Here is a 22,958-nt window from a genome sequence, read left to right as displayed (position 1 = left end):
TAAAATAGGCTATTTTAGCCATAACAAACAAAACATCACATCCAACCCATAATCATTACATTCTTCTCTCACAAAAAAACTCAAAAAAACCAAAAAATAAAAAAACCCTTCCCAAATTAAGCTTTTAAACCCAGACTAAAATAATTAAAAAAGCCAAAAAACTAAAAAACCAACCTACTTCCTAAACAGAAGCTAAGGGCAAGTTTGGGAAGATCCAAAAAAGCCAAAAAGTCAAAAAGTTACTCAAAAAGCTAAAAAGTTAACACTATTCACCAAAAGTCAACAATTACGGCTGCACAACTCCCAATTCAAATTTTTCCCTACAAATCAATTTTTACAATTTTTTATTACACATTTTTCAATAAAAAGTCAAAAAGTTAACCCAAACATCCATATTTTCAACCTCAATTTTTTAATCCAAAAAGACAAAAAGTATACTTTTTTAGTCTTCCCAAACTTGGCCTAAGTATCTTTTAAATTATAAAATCTCAATAACCGGACCTTAAAACGAATTCCCCTAATAAATATATCCCGAGTTGACTCGTCCAAGTATTACTCGTGTCAACTCGTCTGGGCTCCGTGTCAACGAGAGCCTCGGCAGTTTCTGGGGTGCAGAATCATAATTCACTCCTTGTAGATAATGCAAAAGCACTCTGTTCACAAAGCTTCAAACCTAGAGAGAGAAGAGAGGGAGAGAGAATTAATAGCATCCTCAAATGATTACACTCATCAAGTGCTACAAACCCTTAATCCTAATCCAAACCTCTCTAATCTCTCGCTCACAGAGATTGATTCATACCCATCACCCCAAAATCTCCATCAGCGGCAACAATTATTCCAGCAATGGAACGAGGGTTCGTTGTTTTAGTTCAATGGGACAATCTGAGCCTTCAATCAACGAGAAAAGTAGCAAGAACACCAATGGTGATGGGTCAGAGGGTAAATCGTATTCGGAGCTGTGGTTGTACAATACAATGAGCAAACAAAAGGAAGTGTTCAGGCCAAAGGTGCCAGGTAAGGTCGGCATGTATGTGTGCGGTGTCACTGCATACGATCTCAGCCACATTGGCCATGCTCGTGTCTATGTCTGCTTCGATGTCCTCTACAGGTTCCCGTCTCTACATATATATATATATATATATATATTTTAATACATTTGTGTTCTGGGTTGCTTTTTAGTTTTTCTTGTTCAGTGCTTTGTTCTGTTAGACTAATTCCAACCCTACTAGTCATTTATGGCTAAAAAGTGCAATCTTTATTGGGAAAGGCTTCTCTCCTAACTGGAGGTGCAGCCAAACAGTTAGAGCAACTCTAATGCTATTCTTCATTTTTTACTAGCTCAATCATAAACATATACTCTTTATTTTACCTAACTGATTTTTCATCTATGAGCTCCACCGCTACTCTTTATGTTATATATTTATCCATACAAACTAGTTTAAAGAGCATCTCAAGGCTCTCCAAATGTAGCTGAAATAATTTTGTTAAAATAATTATTCGAGTAGCTAGCCCATTAGAGGGAGTAAAATAGGATGGAATTAGTTATAATAGCCAACAAGTTTCATTTAAAAAAGCCTGTTGGAGATGCTCAGTACTTCAACACTATTCTCTATATAGCTTTCAATCCAAACTTATTTTATGATTGATAGTGTTTTATGGCATGCCATGTCAGCATTAGAGATTGAGGGAAAGAAGAGGACTGTTCATTAGAGTTTGAAGAGCTGAGTCTAAATGTAGAGAGCTAAAAAAAAAGGAAGGAGGTAAATTAACTTAGCATTTAGAGAGAGCTGTTGGAGGTGTGAAGAAATGAAAATGACTAGCTATTTTACCTAACAAGCCTTGTTTGAAAAGATTTTAGTCGGAGTTGCTCTAACCTTTATTTTAGTGGGCAAAGATTTTATGTAAGGACTTTGCTTGGTTCTTGAGAAAACAGAGGGAAATGAAAAGGGAATTTTTTATTTTATTTATTTTAAAGGAAATAACATTCACAAAATTACATTTTAGTTGCAGTTTAAGAGTACTTGTACTGCATTTTTGTGTGCAAAACTGATTTGAATTGAAATATGGTCTCAAAAGGGCTGTTTTCTTGTGCATATCATTGGTACTTCAATCATCTCTCATTTTTTTCAGTGAGGGAGCCTTTTTGTCTCTTTTTCCAAATGTATTTCTTAGGCTAAATTCTTGGCTTATTGTAATAAAATATGCTTGTATAATTAATGCTTTGGTGCTGATTGGATTTTTTTTTTATTGAATTTCATTGATTAGGCAGATACCTTAGTCATTTGGGATATGAAGTCAATTATGTTCGCAACTTCACTGATGTTGATGACAAGGTTAGTTTGAATTGCTACTCTAACAATTTTGAAATACATTTGATAAAATAATTTTGCCCGTGGTTTACAGGTGTTTTAGTTCAAAACTGTAATTTTAATAAACTTGTTATAACAATACCGCACTTTTAAAATTATTTGGCAAAATATAATGCCTTTTGAAATAGCAACGTGAAGATACATCTCCCAATCTAAAAATAAATAAATAAATAAAGATACAATCTCATTTAAAATCGTAAGCAACCTCATTTAAGATTCAATAAATCATGCATAAATATTGGTTATCTTCACATTAAACTTTAGGATCGATTATCACAACAGTTGGAGAGATTGGAGTAGATGTCGTCCATAGAATTAAGGCAGGATGACTTAAATGTAGGAGTGCGTTTGGGGTACTGTGTGATAAGCGAGTACCCACTAGACTAAAAGGAAAGTTCTATAGAATGACTATTAAACTAGTGATATTCTATGAGGTTGAATGTTGGGCAATTAAGAAATACCATGTAGATAAGATAAGTGTTGCTGAGATGAGGATGCTTAGGTGAATGTGTGGCAAGATTAGCAAAAACAGAATTAGGAATGAATATATTTGTGAATGGGTAGGAGTAGCACCGATAGAACATAAGTTGAGAGAGAATAGATTGAGATGGTTTGATTATATACAATGGAGACCAACAGAGGCAGTAGTGAAGAGATGCGATACAATGATAGTAAAGGAAAGTGTTAGGGGAAGGGGCAGACCTAGATTGACATGGACGAGTGTAGTAAATAGAGATATGAATCTCTTTAATTTGACAAACCAAATGGCCATGGATAGAGTCGAGTGGAGAAGAAAGATTCATGTAGCCGACCTCATTTAATGGGACTTAAGGCAAGGCAAGGCTTGGCTTGGCTTGGCTTGGTTTGGTTCGGTTTTGTTTTGTTTTGACAATAAACTTTGTATTATGGTATTTTCACAAAGAAAACATAGGTAAAGGAGTGGTTATCAGAATCGCGATTCGGATCTTACAATCCATTGGGGCAATAATCGATTCGAATCGTGTAAAAAACTCCTTATAGTTAGAATCTTTTGATCCCGGTAATGGGATCTTATAGGATCGTGGAATTCCGGTCCAAATCCGATCTAATCCGATTCAATTTACAAGCCTTGTTTTGTATTGTATGACATATTTTATTGTAAATTTTATGTTTGTTGTTTAAATACCAATTTATATGGTCAAAATAAATAATAAAAAATTTAGTAGTATTGAATCAAATAGACTAAGAAAAACAAATTAGGAAACAAACATTTAAATATTGCGATAATTTAAGAAACTAGTTAGTCGGAAAAACAAACTTAGCTTTAGCGGAGTCTGAGGAGGGCAAGATGATTGCAAGTTTACTCCAATTTTTGGACTATTTTGTGACTTGAATCCGCTCCGTCAGGAATGCTAATGACAAACCTTATCATTCGGTTAAGTCGCTCTTTTGAGTTCTTAATCTATTTTCATATCCAATTTTGTTAAATATTTTTTCTTCACTTTTTATGCATTATTGTAGATTGTAAAGTATTTTGTTATAGAATTCTTCTTCTTCACCCTATTTTTTGATGAAATACAAAACTTTTACCATTGAGTTTTCTATTGTATAATATTATATGTACATTTTACATGGAGTATTATATTTTTTACAATATCTTCACTTCTTTTTAATAGAATATAGGCTCATTCTGTATATACTTTTTAAAAAATGTTTATTTAAATTAAATTATTACGTAATTTGTCTTTTTCGGTAGGATCTTGCGATCCTTGATCCGATTCTACGATCTGATCCTTTAACGTAGGATGCCGATTTTAACAACCTTCCGAAATCCATTAAGGCCCGGCATTTTCAAGAATCATAGGAGTTGTAAATTGTGAATCGAAGACTTTCATGCTGTGCATGATGATTTTGTTCATATGGCTTCTTGTTAATATGCTGTAAGACTGAATGCCAGGCCCCAACTGCTTGTTACATATGTATGACAGGATAGCTGAGTCTACAATTTTCAAATTCTGTAGATAATTGCCAGAGCAAATGAACTGGGAGAGGATCCAATTAGTTTGAGCAAACGTTATTGTGAAGAATTTCATCGGGATATGGCGCATCTGCACTGCCTACCACCTTCGGTGGAACCTCGTGTCTCAGAGCACATGCCCCAAATCATTGATATGATTAAGCAGGTATATTATTTATATATGGATTTGATGGTCTTTGCGCTCTTAAACCTTGACTTTGTTGGTAGGGGGTAGGGTGGTTTGGGGTTGGGGGTAACCTTAGGTTTGAATTTGGCCTAGGAAAATGTTTTTTTAAAAAAAAGGAAAAAAAAAGAAAAAGAGGTAAGGTTTCTTGGTTAGTACTTGAAAAAATTCTTACACTTTGCAGCTTGGCTATGGTTGTAGAGAGAATGGGCCTCAACTATGGTGTGCTTTGTTTTCTACTCCACCTAAAGTGGTTTCTAGGAAAGTGTTTTTTTCCCCCCACCCCCTGAAACTTTTGGTTTAGTTGAACTTTTGTTGATTAGTATATTTCAAAGAGAAGCAGTAGAGAATCATGCAAAATTTATCTTATTTGATTGATCATTCAGTAGTGAGAATTGAGGTCTGTACTCTTCTCTTTACTTTTGGTGCCATAAAAACTGAGTTTTTTTGGTCTCTCTCTTGGAATTAGCAATTCAATGTAATCCGGAAAACAATCATGGCTTTGAGTTATTTTGTTTTCCTTTGCATCTTGTAATTCATCTTTTTACAAATAAAGTTGTTGCTATAAACTCTTACCCCCACCTCACCGCATCCACCCCACGCCACCCCACCCCACCCAAACTTTTTTTAAAAGCTTATGAAAGTATTATAACTCATCTGCTATTTTGTTTATTTTTTTATTCTAGTATGGAATTTTGATTTACTGGTGTTTTTCGTGACAGATTATTGATAGTGGTTGTGCCTACAGTATTGATGGGGATGTGTACTTCTCTGTAGACAAGTTTTCAAAATATGGACGGTTATCTGGGCGAAAATTAGAAGATAATCGCGCAGGTGAACGGGTTGCTGTGGACTCAAGGAAGAAAAATCCTGCTGATTTTGCTCTGTGGAAAGTAAGTTTTGTAATTATGTACATGCACATGCATTAGCTTCCCAACATTAAATCATCCAAACTTGCAAAAATTGACTGCATATATCTACCTATCTAATTCAGTTGTTTATGTTAAATCAGAATCCAACATGATCATAAATGGGGTTTGTCAGTTTTGCAACATTTTGAACTAATTATTTAGGGTTATCTTATATCCTATATGCTTTGTGAATTATGGTCGAGTTGGACCTCGAATTCAAAAGTTGCTAGTCATCAAGATGATAAAGAAATGTTAATGTCACATTTATCGAATAGCCAAACAAATGTATTTTGGATTTAGAGCCTTAGACAAACACTATGTTTTCCTACTGAGTTGGTTTCTATAAAGTATTGATTAAGGTTATTGATCTTTGTTGTAGTCTGCAAAGGAGGGTGAGCCCTTTTGGGGGAGTCCCTGGGGTCCTGGAAGACCTGGATGGCATATAGAGTGCAGTGCTATGAGCGCTACTTATTTGGGCTACTCTTTTGACATACATGGTGGAGGGATGGATCTTATCTTCCCCCACCATGAAAATGAAATTGCTCAGAGTTGTACTGCATGTGAGAACAGTAACGTAAGCTACTGGATACACAATGGATTTGTAACTATTGACTCAGAGAAAATGTCCAAGTCACTAGGCAACTTCTTCACAATTCGGCAGGTAAAGTAATTTGATATTGTTTTGAAATTATCTTTTTTTCTTTTATCCTAAGTCTTAATTAATTTCATGACCTCGTACCACTATTCACTTTTTATTTTGTTTCCATCTTTGGATTGATTTTACTCATCATGTTTTTGTTTTTTTACATCCCTCAGGTTGTAGACCTATACCATCCCCTTGCATTAAGACTTTTCCTAATTGGGACACACTATCGATCTCCAATCAACTACTCAGATGTACAGCTTGAAAAAGCGTCTGACCGTGTTTTTTACGTCTATCAGGTATCACTATACTGTGTTTCTTCTGGCTTTGCATTCTAATCGGGTCATCCTGGTGTCTCAACTAATCTTTTGGGGCTTCCTGCCTGAAAGCTGCATCTGCTATGGTTTTAAAACAGTTTTTTGGAAGTGTTGTACTAGTTATTTCATGCAACTGCAACTGAAAAATGATTTTGATTACCCTTTTTATTTAAGTTTCAAATTTTTAATTTTATTATTATTATTATTATTATTATTATTATTATTATTATTATTATTATTATTTTGTGTTGGCATTGTGGCAAACAAAATCAAGGAGTGTCACATTATAATTCTAGGTGTTAGTTTGCTTTCAAAATTTATGTAGTGATACCCTCTGGAGACACATTTCCTTTTGTTTTTATTTATTTATTAGGTTCAATTGGTTGCAGACATTACATGATTGTGAAGTTCTTCTGAGCCTGCACAATAATGTAAATCGAAAGGACTCAATTCCACCAGATGTCAAGAGTTGTATCAATAAATTTAATGATGAAGTTCTAGTGTCGATGTTGGATGATCTTCACACTCCTGTTGCTTTGTCTGCACTCTCTGAGCCATTGAAAATCATCAACGATTTGCTACACACTCGCAAGGTATTGATTTCTCATCACGAGAATTATACAGTTTTATTTATGCACATGAATAGCCAATCAAAAAAAAGAAAAAGAAAAAGAAAAAGAGGAGTATGCAGATCTGTTTAATTGTCATATCTTATTAAATATTGGCCAGATATTTTGTCAAAAACCCCAAAAAATCATCAATGATATGCTTCTTTTTCAACCCACGGCTACAGCATGACAGGCAGTTGGGGCCTACATTGCTGCATGGTTTGGGTTGGTTTGCTTGACATTAATCTTTAACCAAATTAAAGGGTCAGTGCATCAATCAGATGGTAAATCAGGCCAGAACCCTAAACCAACTGATACAGCAGTAATGAATCAACCTACACCAGCAGAAGGGTTTCAGTTTGGAGTAACTCAAAGTTGTGACTTTGCTGCAATTTTAGGATTGATTTTATCAATTTGTTTAATTCCTGCTTCTGGCTTCTAATTCGTTTATTTTTCATCTCCTCAGCTCTGCTCTACAATTTATTACTTCTGGTTCATTGGTTATAGAAGAAACTTCAGTTTTGACCTTAATATTTATGGCTGAATGCTTCATGCAGGGGAAGAAGCAAGAGTTACGTATAGAATCGCTTGCAGCTTTAGAAAAGACAATTAAGAATCTTCTTTTTATTTTAGGCCTTATGCCAACAAGTTACTCTGAGGTATTCAAAGTTTCTCTTGTTCTAGAAATTCTTTCTGTTGCAATATGGCACTACCATATTAAACAAATGACCTTATTCTGTAATTTCGATTAATTTTTTTTTTTCTTTTTTGGCATGAATTGATTCAAGTAATTCGTGGAAGTCATGAATTACTCTAGGGGTTCTGGTGCCTCCCTTTTACATGCATTTGTGCTGTCTAAACTCTAATATTTGTTTGTTGGGACTCTCCAACCCCCACCCCCAACACTGAAAAGAATTACTTTATTCTTCTTTATGTTTGGGGTGTACCAAGTAATGCATGCTGAATGATATGATGACTCGTCAATACTCACTCATCTCGATCTTGTGTATTGCAGGTTTTGCAGCAGCTGAGGGAAAAGGCATTGAAGCGTGCAAAGTTGACTGAAGATCAAGTTCTGCAAAAAATTGAAGAAAGGACTACTGCAAGAATGAACAAAGAGTACGAAAAATCAGATGCAGTAAGGAAAGATCTGGCTGCTGTGGGTATTGCCCTCATGGACAGTCCAGGGGGAACAAGTTGGAGACCAGCTGTTCCTCTTGCCATGCAGGAGCAGCAGGTTGTTGCAGTTTGAATGGCTTCTGGGGTTGTCGCTGTTGAAACCTGGCATCATTCTGCATTTAGAATTTGGATAATTTTTTCTCCTAATAGAATTTAAGAATCAGGTTTTATTTTGAAATGTGGGCGTGGCACTTATTTATTGGCAGTTCAGTTGAGTGGAGGTAATAAAATTCAGTGACTATAGGGATTTGGCCATGTAAATCTAAGTTCTTTTAATATTTCACGGAGTTTCTATTTGCTACTGTACATAGCCCTCCTTCGCCAATGTAGACTAAGAGTTCTTTTATCTTCCTGCTTTCTTTATTTGCTTTTCGGACTCAGGATCAGTTCTTGCAGATCATTGCCAACTATTTGCAATGTGTACCAGTATATAAGGCTTTTTATGCTTGGCAATGGCTATAAATTCACAAGATGGTTTCCCACCAGAACATGTTGATTAAAAGCCAGGGTGAAGCTAATCTATTCATGCCTCTGGCCACCTCAAATTTGTGTGTGACGTGTGTGGTTTGGTTGGCCTTTCTCCATTGTGTTCCATGTTTTTTGACTCAATGGACTTAACAAGTGCTTTGGAAGTTGTACTTTGGCAACTAAATGCTTGTTAGGAAGTCATGGTTTTGGATCTGAATAAAGCACTAAATAGATTTTGTGTTGACAGTGTGTTGCTGTCTTGTTGAAAAGTGGAAATACCATGGCATGTGCACATGGTGCTCCCAACCAATGAGGATGGACAATAGAGGACGGATGGGGTCAACTTTATCTCCCAGCCTCTTGACCAAGGTGAGTTAGGTTTGCTTAATCCATCTGACTACTGCTTTTATCGATCTGGGAGAATCATGCCAACATTGTCAGACTACTTACTAAATACTCACCGTAGCTGCCTTAAACTTCAGAGGAGTGCTAGTACATCAAATGCTTTGAATGTTTCTCTCTGGGAAATTTTTATATTTCATTACCTGCATCAGATTATATTGACTCCATATGTCATTTATGTGAACATTCCTATTAGGTACATTTTTGTTTATCCAAGTTCTGACCAGTTGACATGCATACTAATGCAAAATTTTACTTGTTTTTCACGCTCAAATTGGTTTTCTTCTTTGTGTATTTATGTCTTCATTTCCCTTCTTCCAGAGTATTTGCAATCCCGCATGGAAATGGGGCTTAAAGTTCCCAGTTGATTGGCAGCAGCAGAGTTTTACTGCATTTGCAATTAGCAGAGTCAGTGGATTCAACTTGTGGTGAGCTTCTGAATCAAACTCGACTCACCTTTGTAAATTTTCTGGACTATATCTACTTATTTTATTTTATTTTATTTTTATTTATTTATTTTTATGACCGGGTGTCCATATCAATTTACTTCTCAAACATTACTTCTTCCAAAGAACTGTGCACAAGCAATCTGTCATTTACAGTCGTCATTGACACCAACACTCATTGGACACTTCCTGACACTTGGTCTGATTATTTTTTAATTTTTTAGAACTGGACACGCTTTGAACACTCAGGGACGCACGTGTCAATCACTTAGATGCACATAAAACACTTTACAAATTTGAACAAAATAACGTAGGATCCAATGATAAATGGAAAATAGTATAGATTTATACCTATTAATCTCTCATTCTTAATTTAAACTTTAGAAATGAATGTTATATTGTATTTTTTTTTTTTTTGTTCTTTTCCAATGAAATGTTCGTATGTATGATATTTAATAAATATAAAACTATATACTTTATGTGTGTCCCCCATGCTGTATTTATTTGTTTAATTATTTTTGTGGTAGTGTGTCTCTCGTGTCGCATGTCCATATTCATGTTTCTCAGAGTTTGTGCATGGTTGTTGACACAGAGAGTCAGTTATAACTTATAAGCACTTCCTTTTAGTGGATTTTGCATTTATTATGGTGCTTGACAAAGAATTTCACTCACATTCCAAATCTTACTAATGGAAATAAGAAACAGAATTTACAAAATATATATGGGCAAGCCTACCTACAACCAGGAACATGAATGCTGGGAATATGAACAAACACAATAGAGAAAGGAGCGACAGTTACAGGTTCTGAAAGGTTGACATGCATGGGTTTCAAGGGAGGAATAATGCCAGAGGAATTTACAGCAAGTAGTTTCCCATTTAGAAGCACTGTTTGGCTGTGTAAATCGCCATCTTTGGCTGTTAAATGGTATTCTTCTCTTGTAAGTTCACCAAATTTTGAAAACCGAGGCATCCTAGCAAACTTGGTTCTCCGATCATGGTGTGTACGTCTCATTTTCTGTATCCCATTTGTGGTTACATTCGAAACTGAAACTCCAACTTGGACCGTTGTGTTACCATCTAGGTTGATCAAGAGCAATGTGATTCCATGCTGTCACATGTAAACTCAATAATTTAGTAAAACACATATATAATGATAAGTTCACATAGATAAATTACTTGATATGGCTGAATTTGTATCTACATAGGTAGTTTAATTATGTTTTTCCAATTGAAGTGTTGACTTACAGATTTTTTTGAACAGTGAGAGTAAGCACGAATTTTCTTTACCCCAATGAAGTTTGTTGATAGGACATTTCTTCCCATTAACCGGTGCCAAAGAAGAGCACTGCACAATGGTTTCATTAAGCACATAAAAAAACAGTTCAAAATAAGTAAGTTTGGTTGCTCTGCCTCTTGTTTTGGAGCCAAAAAATGGTAATGACAATATCAGCGTGTGTATATATACATATAGATATGCATACATAGATCCATCTTGGTTTTAATTCTCATTCTTATTTTGTGAGAATAAAAGTTGATGATTTTCATCACCATGATTGCTGTGATATAAAAATAATGTTGTGGGATTCAGGAATAGAACCTGTAGTAATCAGGATTTGGAACAAAGGTGGTAGTGTTGAGTAGGCCATAGTTTCCACCTATCAATGTTTGTCTACAGTATGTTTTGGTACCATAAGAGGCTGCCATCCCAAGTTGATCCAAGTACCTGTTTGGTTAGCATAAAGATTAGTCCTAAGCTGAACATACTATCTGAGAGTTGAGAAAAAAAATGATCTTGAAAATAAGTCAGATCTTACTTACCAAAAGCTAAACACAAACGCATTAGTGACAAGATTACGGCCACTGTTATAAGCTCCACCGGCTTCACCAACCCATGCTACTGTTGAAGTTCCAGAGGCTTTTAAAATGCTTTGGAGGTTGCTGAATTGCTGGGATTCACCATCAAGATACGATGGGTCAAGGATCTTGGCAACCAGGTGATCATCAACACCTATATATAAGAACAAGGAGAGTTTTTCATTTAAAATGCTTTTATTCAGGGGTAGAAGACACTTAGTTGAAAAAGGCCCTAGGAAAGTGTTTTTGGTTTGTCAATGTACCTGGACCGAGGTTGTAAATGTGGTGGGTAATCACTTGGAGAGAGTTTGGTGTTTTATCTACAAATTCAGTGAACCAGTTAGAATCAAAGAATCCTCCTGGCCCAAGGACTATAGGCTTGACCTGAAAACCTTTGTAGGTGTTTTGCACTATGTTCTGGAGAGCGATCACATCTGACACAAATTGGATTGCTGCAACCCTTGCTCCAACTCCGTTCCCACTAAGTTCATTTCCTGAAAAGAAAACAGTAGTTACACATGAGATATGATATATGTGCTTGACATAGAATAGATACATGAATATCCCCAGTGTAGAAATTTAATGTATAAAGAGAAATAGAGAATTGTATTATTGATTGATGAATTGATACATATTCTGTCTATTACAAATGGTTCCTTATATAGATGTAGGTGTAGTGGATGGTGTGTAGTGGATGGTGATAGTGGTGTAGTGGGTTAGGTTTAGTGGAGTAGGTGAGGTGGTAGTGGTGTAGTGGGTTAGGTTTAGTGGAGTAGGTGAGGTGGTAGTGGTGGTAGGTGATGGTAAATTCTAACAGCCCCCCGCAAACTCAAGGAGGATAGAAACTAACCAACTTGAGTTTGAAGAGAGGAACAAAACAAGAAAATACATAAAAAAAGGATAGGAGACACTGTATGGTCGTGTCAGACCGTTGGTGAAGACACTGTATGGTGGTGTCAGACCGATGTAGAAGACAGTTTATGGGGTCATGTCGGACCGTTGTAGCAGACAATGTTCTGACAGTTGTTGTGACAGTTTACAGAGTCTTGCTGGACCCTTATAGAAACTAACCGGAATCAATGTCGGGACAGTTTACAGAGTCTTGTCGGACCCTTGTAGAAACTAACCGGAATCAATGTCGGGACAGTTTACAGAGTCTTGTCGGACCCATAAAGGAGCTAACCGGAATCAATGTCGGGACAGTTTACAGAGTCTTGTCGGACCCATGAAGGAGCTAACCGGAATCAATGTCGGGACAGTTTACAGAGTCTTGTCGGACCCATAAAGAAGACACTGTATGAGTGTGTATATAGGCTGCCCAAAAGATATACATGTATATATATATATATCGAGCCCTCAAAAGTCGCGCCCTCAAAAGGCGCGCCCACTTTATCAAAAGATGTGCCCGACAGAAATCATCGAGCGGCGAGCCATCAAAAGGCGCGCCAGACACGCGGCGATGCACGGGACCGACAGAACGCGTGTCGGCCTCTTCGTCAGGGTCTTTATAAACCGAAGCGGAGGCTGAGGCTTGGAAGCATAACAAACCAGTTGAAACCTCTGCATTCTCAGAGAGCTTGTCTCGAAGAGCTGCAAATCTTGAAACACGCTGTAACCAACCCTGTCTGACAGTACCAATCGGTAATCGCTGCTTTTCTGAAACACTTAGCAACCCAAAACATGGCCTCGTCTTCCCGTTCAGCTACCCAGAATATGGCCTCTTCGTCCCGTGGTCTGCTCACTCTCTTTCCCGACCTCAACGAGTCAACAAGAGAGATAACTGGTGCGGTGGCCAGTGAACCTCAACCAAGCGCCTCTGGTTTTGCTCCGTTGAACTTTCCAATGCGGTCGGTGGAGCAAAAAATGGCGGTGCAAACTGATATTGAGGCCAATCAGTATACTTTGAAGTCATGTGTGGAGACCATGACGGCGGTCACAAACCTGTCGCACCGGCTGCAGAGTAGGACAAATGAGGTGCAGCAGTTAAACGCCCAGTTGGCTCTGCTCCAACGCATGTATAAGGATGCGCGAGCAGAGATAAGTGTGCTAAAGGCGAAAAATAAGGAGCTGAAACGGAAGGCCACCATGATGTTCCGATTTGGAGGGCCGCCATATGCTGCAGTGGAGGAGCAGGGAGTAGTGATCATGCCCAGTGGAGGGGGAAACACAGAGGCAACACCGGCAAGGGCCGCCCAGGACGGAGGCAAGAGGAAAAGACCGGCGGCAGAGTAGAGAAGAAAAAATCCCACCTGTGAATGTGGTTGCATGTTTGTATTTTTTTTTTTTTTTTTGTGTAAAATTGTGATCAGGGTTGATCCCTGAGATGAATAAAATATGGTTTGGTGTGCAAAGCTAGATGGGATGAATGGAATTGGAAAAAGATTAAAAATAATGTGAAAGAAAAATAAAGAAAGAAATAATAAAAATATATTTGAAATCAAAAATGAAAGATGGGGGAAAGAAGGAAAGTGGTTTGGAGAAAATAAATAAAAATAATGGAGTTTGAAATCAAACGGAAGAGAGAGGATGATGTTTTTTTTTTTTTTTTTGAGATATAATAAAAAGAGATATATAGATATATATATATATATATAAAATAAAGAGATGAAAAGTGGACCGGTGGTTGTGGGTTGTGTTGGTGTTGTATAATAATAATAATAATAATAAGAATAAAAAAATAGGTATGGTGGAATGATGGGTCAAAAAAGTAGAATAGAAGAAAATAAAAAAAAAAGGTGCACATGGGTTGGTATGTGGAATAGCTCCTGGACCTACAGGGATGTCAAAAAGGTGCACATGGGTTGTAAAGTAAGGGGAAACGTGGGTGCAAAAGAACTACTAGCATCCCGCATCTCAGCTGGTAACACACGGAAGATGAAATCCTCTGATAATTTATCTCTCTCAACTAGCCCTGCTTGAAAAGATAAGGATAAGACTTTCACAGAGATCTTCAATCCACTGCCATACTGTGCCGTATGAGCTTCTGGATTCCGTTGCCCAAATATCATCGATCTCTCATTTTCCCAGTCAAACACAGGTTCATAAGCAGGGAGAGGAGACTCACCCAGATGCTTTGAAACTCTTGAATGCGATGAATCAGAGAAGGTAGCATCTGCAAATTTTAGAGAGTCATTTGCCTGGGCCATTGTTCCACTATTCGATAACAGCATTGCTGCAGCTTCTGGTGGGTCAGCTTCTCCCAGTAGTCCTCTGGCTCCTAGCATCTCTGGGTCAAGTTCCCATGATGGTGTTTCCAAATCAAGTGGAAAGATTGCATTAGATGGGAAGCCTGGTTACTCGAGTGGAAGCTCTGTTGTTGTCGAAATATCAAACTTGAACAAAGAAAAAGTATAGGTTGGACAGAGGATATCACAGTATAGAGGTGTCACAAGGCATAGATGGACTGGTAGATATGAAGCCCATCTATGGGACAACAGTTGTAAGAAAGTTGGAAGATGCAGGAAAGTGAAGGTATGTGTACAAAATTCCAGCGGGCAGCGAAGGCAAGGTTGCCGGCCGGCTGCCCGCCGGTGAGAAAACAAAATACGGGCCTAAATCTTATGGCTCTGATACCATGTAGAAATTTAATGTATAAAGAGAAATAGAGAATTGTATTATTGATTGATGAATTGATACATATTCTGTCTATTACAAATGGTTCCTTATATAGATGTAGGTGTAGTGGATGGTGTGTAGTGGATGGTGATAGTGGTGTAGTGGGTTAGGTTTAGTGGAGTAGGTGAGGTGGTAGTGGTGTAGTGGGTTAGGTTTAGTGGAGTAGGTGAGGTGGTAGTGGTGGTAGGTGATGGTAAATTCTAACACCCAGTATATTTTTATTCTTTCTATTTAGCTTACCCTTTTTTTTTCATATTAGGTTCCTAAACTATTTGTCTAATTTGAAGTAATTTAATTGCTGTAGTGATACCTAAAGAAATAGCTACTGTTAAAATCAGATAAATTCTTTTTCAAGTTATATGTTCTATAAATCACACCTCAAAGGAAGAACACCGTAACCCATTATTTATTTTTATTTTTATTCTTACTTTTATTTATTTATTCTTATTTTCGGCATGCCTGGAATGATGTATGAGAGTTCTTACCAAGTTCCCAGCCATTAATAGTGTATCCCTTGTTGACAGTATATCTTATAAGAGATTCTGCATTGCTGGAATTCCAAGCTCCTACAGCAGAACCGTCAGGTCCTACTGTTCTGCCACTTAATGCATTCAAGCCAAATATAATTTTTGCTCTGTACATGAAAAGATCAAGTAATCAGAATAGTGTCGGAATAGGGTTCAATATTCACAAGAACTAGTATGAATTTACAAATATTTATAGACATTACCATATTATTGCAAATTTTTTGCTTGTTTGGATATTAAATGGTAAAAATGATCTTCTTACCCGGCATTTTTGAAGAAACTGTTTAGTGCGTCCCAGCGGGACATGGGCAAGCAACCTTGAGTGAAGCCAAATATCTCTGCACTATTTAAAACAAATTGTGTACATGGCACGCCAACGCTTTCATATACGACTTTGTCTTGTAAAGTACCACCCAATCTAATTTTCAAGGGAGAGAATGCTGCAATGCAATCAAAGTTGTTACTTATTTTCAATGCCAAGAAAGTGCAATTATTTAGAGTGCTTATAACATATACAAAGTGTTTTCGTACCTTTGATGGCATTCAACAAAATTGGGTTGCTAAGATCCTACAAAAAAGATATGAACAAGTTATAAGAAGACAATATTCTGGTAATCTATTCTTTATTTTACTAACAACCATCTTTGCCAAAAGTCAGTTTTACTGAAAATGATCTCTATGAACATTTTAATAGAGAATGAGAATATTGATGATGCCATTGGTAATTGCAGGTATTGTTATGATTTTGTACACAACATGCTGTGAGATGAACCGGCAATGGAAAACAGCCTGCCAGCAAGAGGGGAGTATGATTCCACCTAACAGGTAAGACATATTTTTTCTTTATAAAGGGCACTAAAATTATTTCATTTCTACATATTTTTAGCAATTGGACCTTCCTTTATGGTTTTTGTTTTGGCTTATAGTCATATTTTGGTGAATTTCAAAATGTGCTTTGTAGAAGACTATAGAATTTGATCTGAGCATTGGTTTTTCTATGCTGCGAAAATGATGAATGTGTATTTTCTATTTTACAAATTCAATACTTTGCCTAGGTATCAAATTTTCAACTTGTTTATCTCTTCCATGGTGACAATCATACTGGAAATTCGTTTGACATGATCTAAAAAAGTCAAAAAGTCAGTATCCGATTTAAGTCACATCATCTTATTTAAATCACATCACCTCTCTAACACATCACTTCAAACCCAACCTATATTTCATAAAAAGTCAAAAAATGTACTTATTTAGATCATCCCAAAGCACCCATCAATCTCGAAATCAAAGCCGTTTATCATAAAGTAGTCTGAGAGAGGCGAGATCTCATATGCATAATAAATGCAAAGTTCGATGATAAAAATAATTATGAAGTGGCATCAAGTGGTCAATGGTCATGAGTGATATGTTTATCGCTAAGAAACCATGAAAATAAAAAAAGATGGAGCATGTTACATGAGTACATGAATGTTTCTAGTTAGTTATTTATATGTTCTTTATTTTGCTTATTACATATTCAACAACTTGACATTCAAAATCAAATGTAAAGATGCACATATTTTGAAACCCTCAAGGGTCACCCCTCCTCGTCCCCTCAAAAGGGTTCCCTTTTAGCTTCCCTTATTATAAAAATGCAAAACAGGAATAATATAGTATACACATGCACATCTTAATCACTTCTGAAATAGAAATTTGGAAACTCCCTGGACATTACACTTTGCAATTCTTAATTACAGCCTATTGATTCTTAAAATATTGCTGTTTCTTTGTTTAGATAATGCTCTGCGCGGTCTCCAAGATGGTGCAAATTTCTAATATTTTCTTGACAATCAAACATCAAATATCAAATAAAACAGTATGAAAAATACATGTTTCAGTGCCTACCACCTTGGATAAAAAATTTCTTATTTTTTAGGTGAACCTTAATATATAGGAACAAATACGACCAGGTTCAAACAGGAAATCCTTGTTCTTACGGCAGAAGAAAAACTCAGCTGTCCCTAAAAACTCCTATTTGATACAAAAGCATGACATAGAAACAGACAGCATAAGAATTTATCCGTCTCAGAAGTATGAATGAATTTAGTCCTCGTAGGCCTCATTTGGAAACAAGTTATTCTAGTAATTTTTTAATTTTTTTGTTAAAATATGAGATAAATAAAATTAGGCTTGGTTTGGGAAGTAGGTTGGTTTTTTGGCTTTTTTGACTATTTTAGCCTGGGCTAAAAAGCTTGGTTTGGGAAGGACTTTTTGACTTTTTTAGCTTTTTTATGAGAGAAGAGTGTAATGATTATGGGTTGGATGTGATATTTTATTTGTTGTGGCTAAAATAGCCTATTTTATTTTTTGTGGCTAAAATAGCTAAAAAAGCCTCAAATCTTGCTTCCCAAACGATTATTTGGATTGACTTTTTAGTTTTTTACGAAAAAATGTGCAAAAAGTAGAGGAATTTTTTTTGTTTTTGACTTTTTAGTATAGGTGATTAGCTTTTTATTTTTTTAGTGACTTTTAAGTTAAAATATTGAGTTGCCAAATGATGTATTAATATCTGTTATTTGTTTAATTTTTTTAATGAGCTAATTACAGCTCATGGCTGTCGACAAGGAGATGAAAATACTAAAATTTCTAGATTCTTTACAGATCCGAAAGCACTTCTACATATTTATGTATATTTTTACACAATTTAATGAACTTTTTGTACGTCCACCGAGACTATAACACTCTTTTCGGTGGTCAATAACATTTTTCATTTATTATTACTAAATTTCAAGTAAAAAACTAAAGTTTATAGGAAAAAAACCTTGAAGATTGAACTAATGCCTAGGATTCAAATTTTTTTTTTTAAAAATAAATAAAATTCCTATATTCACAAGGCAACAAAAAATAAAATTAGAAATGAAAAGTACTTAAAAATTCAAACTAAAATATTATAGCCCAATGGATTGTGAATGAGGAGAAAACAAAATTAAATGGTTAGAATTTCAAGTGATTTTTTTTTTAGGTACAAAAACACTTCTAAATATTTTTACATATTTTTTACACATTTCAATACATTTTGTGGTTGTCGACCCAAACTAATAATAACTTTGGGCTGACATGAGAGTTTTCTATTTATCATTACCAAATTTCAAGTAAAAAATCAAATTAATGGGCAAAAACCGTACTAGTCAAATTGAGAATTATATTGTGAATCAAAATTTTAAATTTGGGAACAATGAATTGAAAGAATTAAGAATCAATGAGATTCAATACAAATTATAAAAAGCAATGTTACACAATCATAAATATGAAAAAAAGAAAGAAAAAAATAAAGAAGTAAAACGATTTTGATACATTATAAAATAGATTTATATAAGGATATGATTACACCTAAAATGAAAAGAACTTAAAAATTCAAACTAGCACCAATTCCAAAACAAAAACAAAAACAAAAAAAAAGGAAAAAAGAAAAAAGATGGCAACAAGAAGAAGAAAACATAGGGAGAAAGCTGACCACATTGAGAAGAGAAGCAGTTCCCCAACTACAAGTTCCATAGTCACATTTTTCAGGTGGCCACCAATCAATTGTAGCACAAATGAAGTCTTCATCTATCTGCCCAATGGAGGCTGATCCATTGATATAAACAGTGCCTTCACCAATCCCAGGGCCCACAATCCCAGATGCCCCTGTATTCTGTGAAACCACAGTTTTTGAGCCATGGAGGGCCAAGAACATCCATAGACACAACCCTAGGAGGTTAAACAGATAACCCATTTCATAAAGCAATTGTGTTTGTTTAGTTTCAGTCTCTGTTAAGGTCATAGAAATGAATAAGTAGTTTATATACTGAGATTTTGATTGGTGGTTGGATGAAGGACTGTCAATAATGAGAGAGAGAGAGAGAGAGAGAGAGTTGGAGAATTTGAAAATGTGCTGTCCAAGGAGAAAACCATATGTAAATTTGAACCAAAAAATAACAAGCTATGTATAAATTATATTATACTATTGGTTTGTGATTATTTAACTATATTACTATAACACTACTGAGGAAGCAAGTGGTTTGGCTTGAATTGTGCCTTTGGAACTTATAAAAATACTGACTTGGATAGTTGTGATCATATTTTTAATTATCTAAGATCCTTCTTCTCACCAAATAAGAATAAATAATTAATATGTTTTTGATAATTAATATGGTTTTTGGTTAATGAAAAAAAGGTTATGGGTAGTAGTTATTTTTGAATGAATTGAAATATGTGGATTAGATTCATTTTAAGTGTGACCCATAATACACAAGGTTAAATCTACACCTTACACTTTATTTTCTTGATTAACTTTTTTTTTTTATAATGTTTTACGTGTAGCTAGAATTATTGGTTACTTTTAGTATGTATTGAATGAATAAATTTGAAAATGGTCCCATGAGAGGTTGATCATTGACATTGGCTTTTGTTGTCTTCCAGGATGTCAACAATAACTGTAAGATTCAGTAAAATGAAAGGCTGTAGCTGGGGGAGAAAAAGAAATGAGGAAGAATCCATTCAGCCAAACAGAAATTCAATTCATAGGCAAGTGTAGTTCTGGACCAGATCAGCCTGAACCCATTTGAAGCTCTACATTTTTTCAGGAGACTTACGTGTAGCTTCTAATAGATGGACTTATTGTCCAATAGGTCCTGTAAGAATTAATTGCATTTTTCATCAAACACTATTAAAAAACGTCACTAATTGTTAATTTTTAGCAACAGTTTAAAAATTGTTACAAAAAATGTCATTAATTATAAGTTTTAGCGAAGTTTAAAAAAATCGTCACAAAAGAACGTCACTAATTTTTAACTTTCAGCGACAGTTTGAAAAATTCATCACAGAAAAACGTCACTAATTGTAAGCTTTATTGATAATTTATAAAAATCATGACAAAAAAAGTCACTAATTATCAATTTTTAGCAACATATGCAAAAAATGTCACAAAAAATTATTTTAACCGATGATTTTATTATGACTTATTTTCAATATGACCTGATGGGATTAAGTTCAATTATTAGGGCATATTAGTTTATCATAATTTTTTTTTTTATTTTTTAGCAGCATGATCTTTGTTGAACATCTTAGTCTAAAATTCTCTCTCAAGATTATATTTTTTTTCTCTGAACCCTGGTAGGCTCTCTATTGCTTTTATTTTATTTTTTTCCCCCAAACCCAAACTTTATCAAGGCACACAACCTTAATTACTAACAAGTCATTTTGGTTCTCACAAAATAATAATAAAAAAGATTTAAGTACGTGAATGAAAGGTTATATATATATATATATGGATTAGATACACCTACGACAATATTTTAAAATTAGAGTTGATAATGATGCATGTATTGTTAGTTAAGTTAAGCATTTGGTTGTTGACATATATGTATGAATAATGATCTCTACCTGCTCACAAACTCTAGCTTTTTAATGTCAAACAAGGATAAGAAGAAAAAAAACACAATCACCAAACACATAACCAAATGGAGAAAAAAGAAAGTCCACAACAAACCCTATTTACAAAAAGCACTTCTAAAGGGTGGCAAAGGTCTCCCTCATGTGTCACACTAGTCATGGTCATCTCATCTCCCTCACTTTTCACTACATACTCTTATCTACTCGTGTTTTTTTTTATAATAAATACTCTTATCTAATCTTTTATTTGAGGGTAGGCTGGTATCTTCAATTATTTTAATATCCTCTTTTTAATCTTTTGGAGACTCTTGTTAAGATATGAAAAAAGATACTTTTACTATAAGGCTGCATGCGGACACAATAGAAGGAACACAATTTGAGTTCTTTATTTTATTTTTTATTTTATTTATTATGAGGAGTCTCACCATCTAATATGTACAGTTATGATTGTATTATGTGATTAGTTTTGTGGTTGGTTCTTTCACATGTGTATCTTTATTTTTCATTAATGTATTTGTATCTTATTTTTCTTAGAATTCCTCATAAATGTATTATGTATGCATGTAGTTTCTTATTCATATCTATATCCATGATTCATAGTAGAAGACCTCTTGAAAGATCAATCCTGTTTTTTTATTTTTTATTTTTTATAATATATGCATTAATTTTTTCCTTTGGATGTATACATGGTGGTCATACCTTTAGGCATATACAATTTCAGACTATTTTATTAAATTGGGGTAAGGCATGCTCATTACATAGTTGGAAGCTTCCCTTTGACCCCTGAGCATATGCTAAAAATATAAATTGATGAAAGCATGAAAGTTACACATTCACAAAGTTGAAACTTGAAAGCAAGAAAGTTGTTGTGAAAGAAACTGGTCAGATTCCTTATACTTTATTAAGAAATTAAGGAGTTGATTTTTTTTTTTTTTTTTTTACATAGTTTTATTTTCTATGTATTTGTTTTGAAAATTTTCTCTCTTAATTATGAATTATACTTTATTATCATTATAATCTTTATTTATTAAATTTCATTGGCGCCGACTCGAGGGCAAAAACCAACATACAAGGCCGGACTAATTCTTCTTGTGGGGTTAATAATATTGGGCTAGTCGTATTCAACTATGGCGTTGCACATTAATTTCTTATCATCAAAACAGTTTTAGCAGTGTTACAAACTTAGCCTTCGTTTGGGAGGTGGGTTGGCTTTTTGACTTTTTGATTTTTTTGGCTATTTTAGCCTAGGCTAAAAAGTTTGGTTTGGGAAGGACTTTTTGGCTTTTTGACTTTTTTAACTTTTTTTGTGAGAGAAAAGTGTAATGATTATGGATTGGATATGATGTTTTGTTTTTTGTAGCTAAAATAGCCTGTTTTGTCTTTTGTGGCTAAAATAACCAAAAAAACTCACTTTAGTTCTTCCCAAATGGACCCTTAGAAAACTTACTCAAAATTTTACTCAGAAAACTTAATATTTGATCCATATTTAATCTATGCGTAGAATTCAACCAAATAACAATTGAATCTACACTTTACATTATTTTTTATGATACATTCCATATTAACAATTCTGGATTCATAGATTTATCCAAAGAGTTTTACTAGATACACAGAATATCAATTCAAAATTTTATAGTTATTATTTGATTGAGATTGATTTTCACTATGAATCCCTCTAAACACAAGTTTAATTTGGACCACATAAATCTAGGGTTTTTTTTTTTTTTTGTCTTTTGAGTGATCATATCTTTATGTTAAATAATAATAATAATAAAAAAAAATGGTTGGTCACCTAATTTGTTTGAGGGAGCAAGAGATTGGAGGCTTGGGACCAATCGCCTCCAATTTTTGGATAAATGTTTTGGTACAACCAATCACGTACGGGGATTTACAGTATGGATCCAGCTAATTATTACTTTTAAATATCAGTAATGATAGAGAATTTTAATATTAGAGTTCTATTGATGTGGTAAAAAAAATAAAAATAAATTAAAAATAAAAATATAAACACACATATCACACCATATGT

The 22,958-nt window shown here is 34.8% G+C and overlaps 2 protein-coding genes and 1 long non-coding RNA gene across 13 annotated transcripts; 2 read left to right on the top strand and 1 right to left on the bottom strand.

Moving 5' to 3' along the window:
• Positions 1-519: 519 nt before the first annotated feature.
• Positions 520-8,553, top strand: LOC114305468 (Cysteinyl-tRNA synthetase, class Ia family protein). Of its 8 annotated transcripts, none has more exons than XM_028250566.2 (9): positions 520-1,108; positions 2,266-2,333; positions 4,337-4,531; positions 5,272-5,442; positions 5,840-6,121; positions 6,277-6,402; positions 6,810-7,013; positions 7,586-7,687; positions 8,044-8,553. In XM_028250566.2, the coding sequence occupies exons 3-9, from the start codon at positions 4,448-4,450 to the stop codon at positions 8,278-8,280; spliced, it is 1,206 nt and encodes a 401-aa protein (XP_028106367.1). In that variant the 5' UTR covers positions 520-1,108; positions 2,266-2,333; positions 4,337-4,447; the 3' UTR covers positions 8,281-8,553. The 8 variants fall into 8 exon arrangements, with proteins under 8 accessions (XP_028106367.1, XP_028106361.2, XP_028106368.1 ...); XM_028250560.2 differs by having other exon boundaries at positions 559-1,014; positions 4,370-4,531; XM_028250567.2 differs by having other exon boundaries at positions 559-1,108; positions 2,270-2,333.
• Positions 8,554-8,904: 351 nt separating this feature from the next.
• On the top strand, positions 8,905-20,277 carry LOC145805954 (uncharacterized). 3 transcript variants are annotated; one of them, XR_014348310.1, is made up of 4 exons: positions 8,905-9,044; positions 9,399-9,505; positions 16,252-16,345; positions 19,958-20,277. It is a non-coding gene; the product is annotated as an uncharacterized LOC145805954 (long non-coding RNA). The 3 variants fall into 3 exon arrangements; XR_014348311.1 differs by lacking the exons at positions 16,252-16,345; positions 19,958-20,277 and adding an exon at positions 10,229-10,714; XR_014348312.1 differs by lacking the exons at positions 16,252-16,345; positions 19,958-20,277 and adding an exon at positions 10,223-10,357.
• On the bottom strand, positions 10,186-19,562 carry LOC114305380 (heparanase-like protein 3). 2 transcript variants are annotated; one of them, XM_082901447.1, is made up of 10 exons: positions 19,011-19,421; positions 16,052-16,088; positions 15,783-15,960; positions 15,479-15,627; positions 11,771-11,872; positions 11,642-11,698; positions 11,343-11,532; positions 11,122-11,247; positions 10,770-10,869; positions 10,186-10,632 (listed from the first exon to the last, which is right to left on the bottom strand). In XM_082901447.1, the coding sequence occupies exons 1-10, from the start codon at positions 19,317-19,319 to the stop codon at positions 10,255-10,257; spliced, it is 1,626 nt and encodes a 541-aa protein (XP_082757573.1). In that variant the 5' UTR covers positions 19,320-19,421; the 3' UTR covers positions 10,186-10,254. The 2 variants fall into 2 exon arrangements, with proteins under 2 accessions (XP_082757573.1, XP_082757572.1); XM_082901446.1 differs by having other exon boundaries at positions 11,642-11,872; positions 19,011-19,562.
• Positions 20,278-22,958: the final 2,681 nt, after the last annotated feature.

Source organism: Camellia sinensis, chromosome 13 (genome assembly GCF_055761805.1).
Source record: "Camellia sinensis isolate YWXY chromosome 13, ASM5576180v1, whole genome shotgun sequence".
Lineage (NCBI taxonomy): Eukaryota > Viridiplantae > Streptophyta > Magnoliopsida > Ericales > Theaceae > Camellia > Camellia sinensis.
Note: the sequence above shows the minus strand (reverse complement) of the source record. Positions and strands in the feature narration are given on the sequence as shown.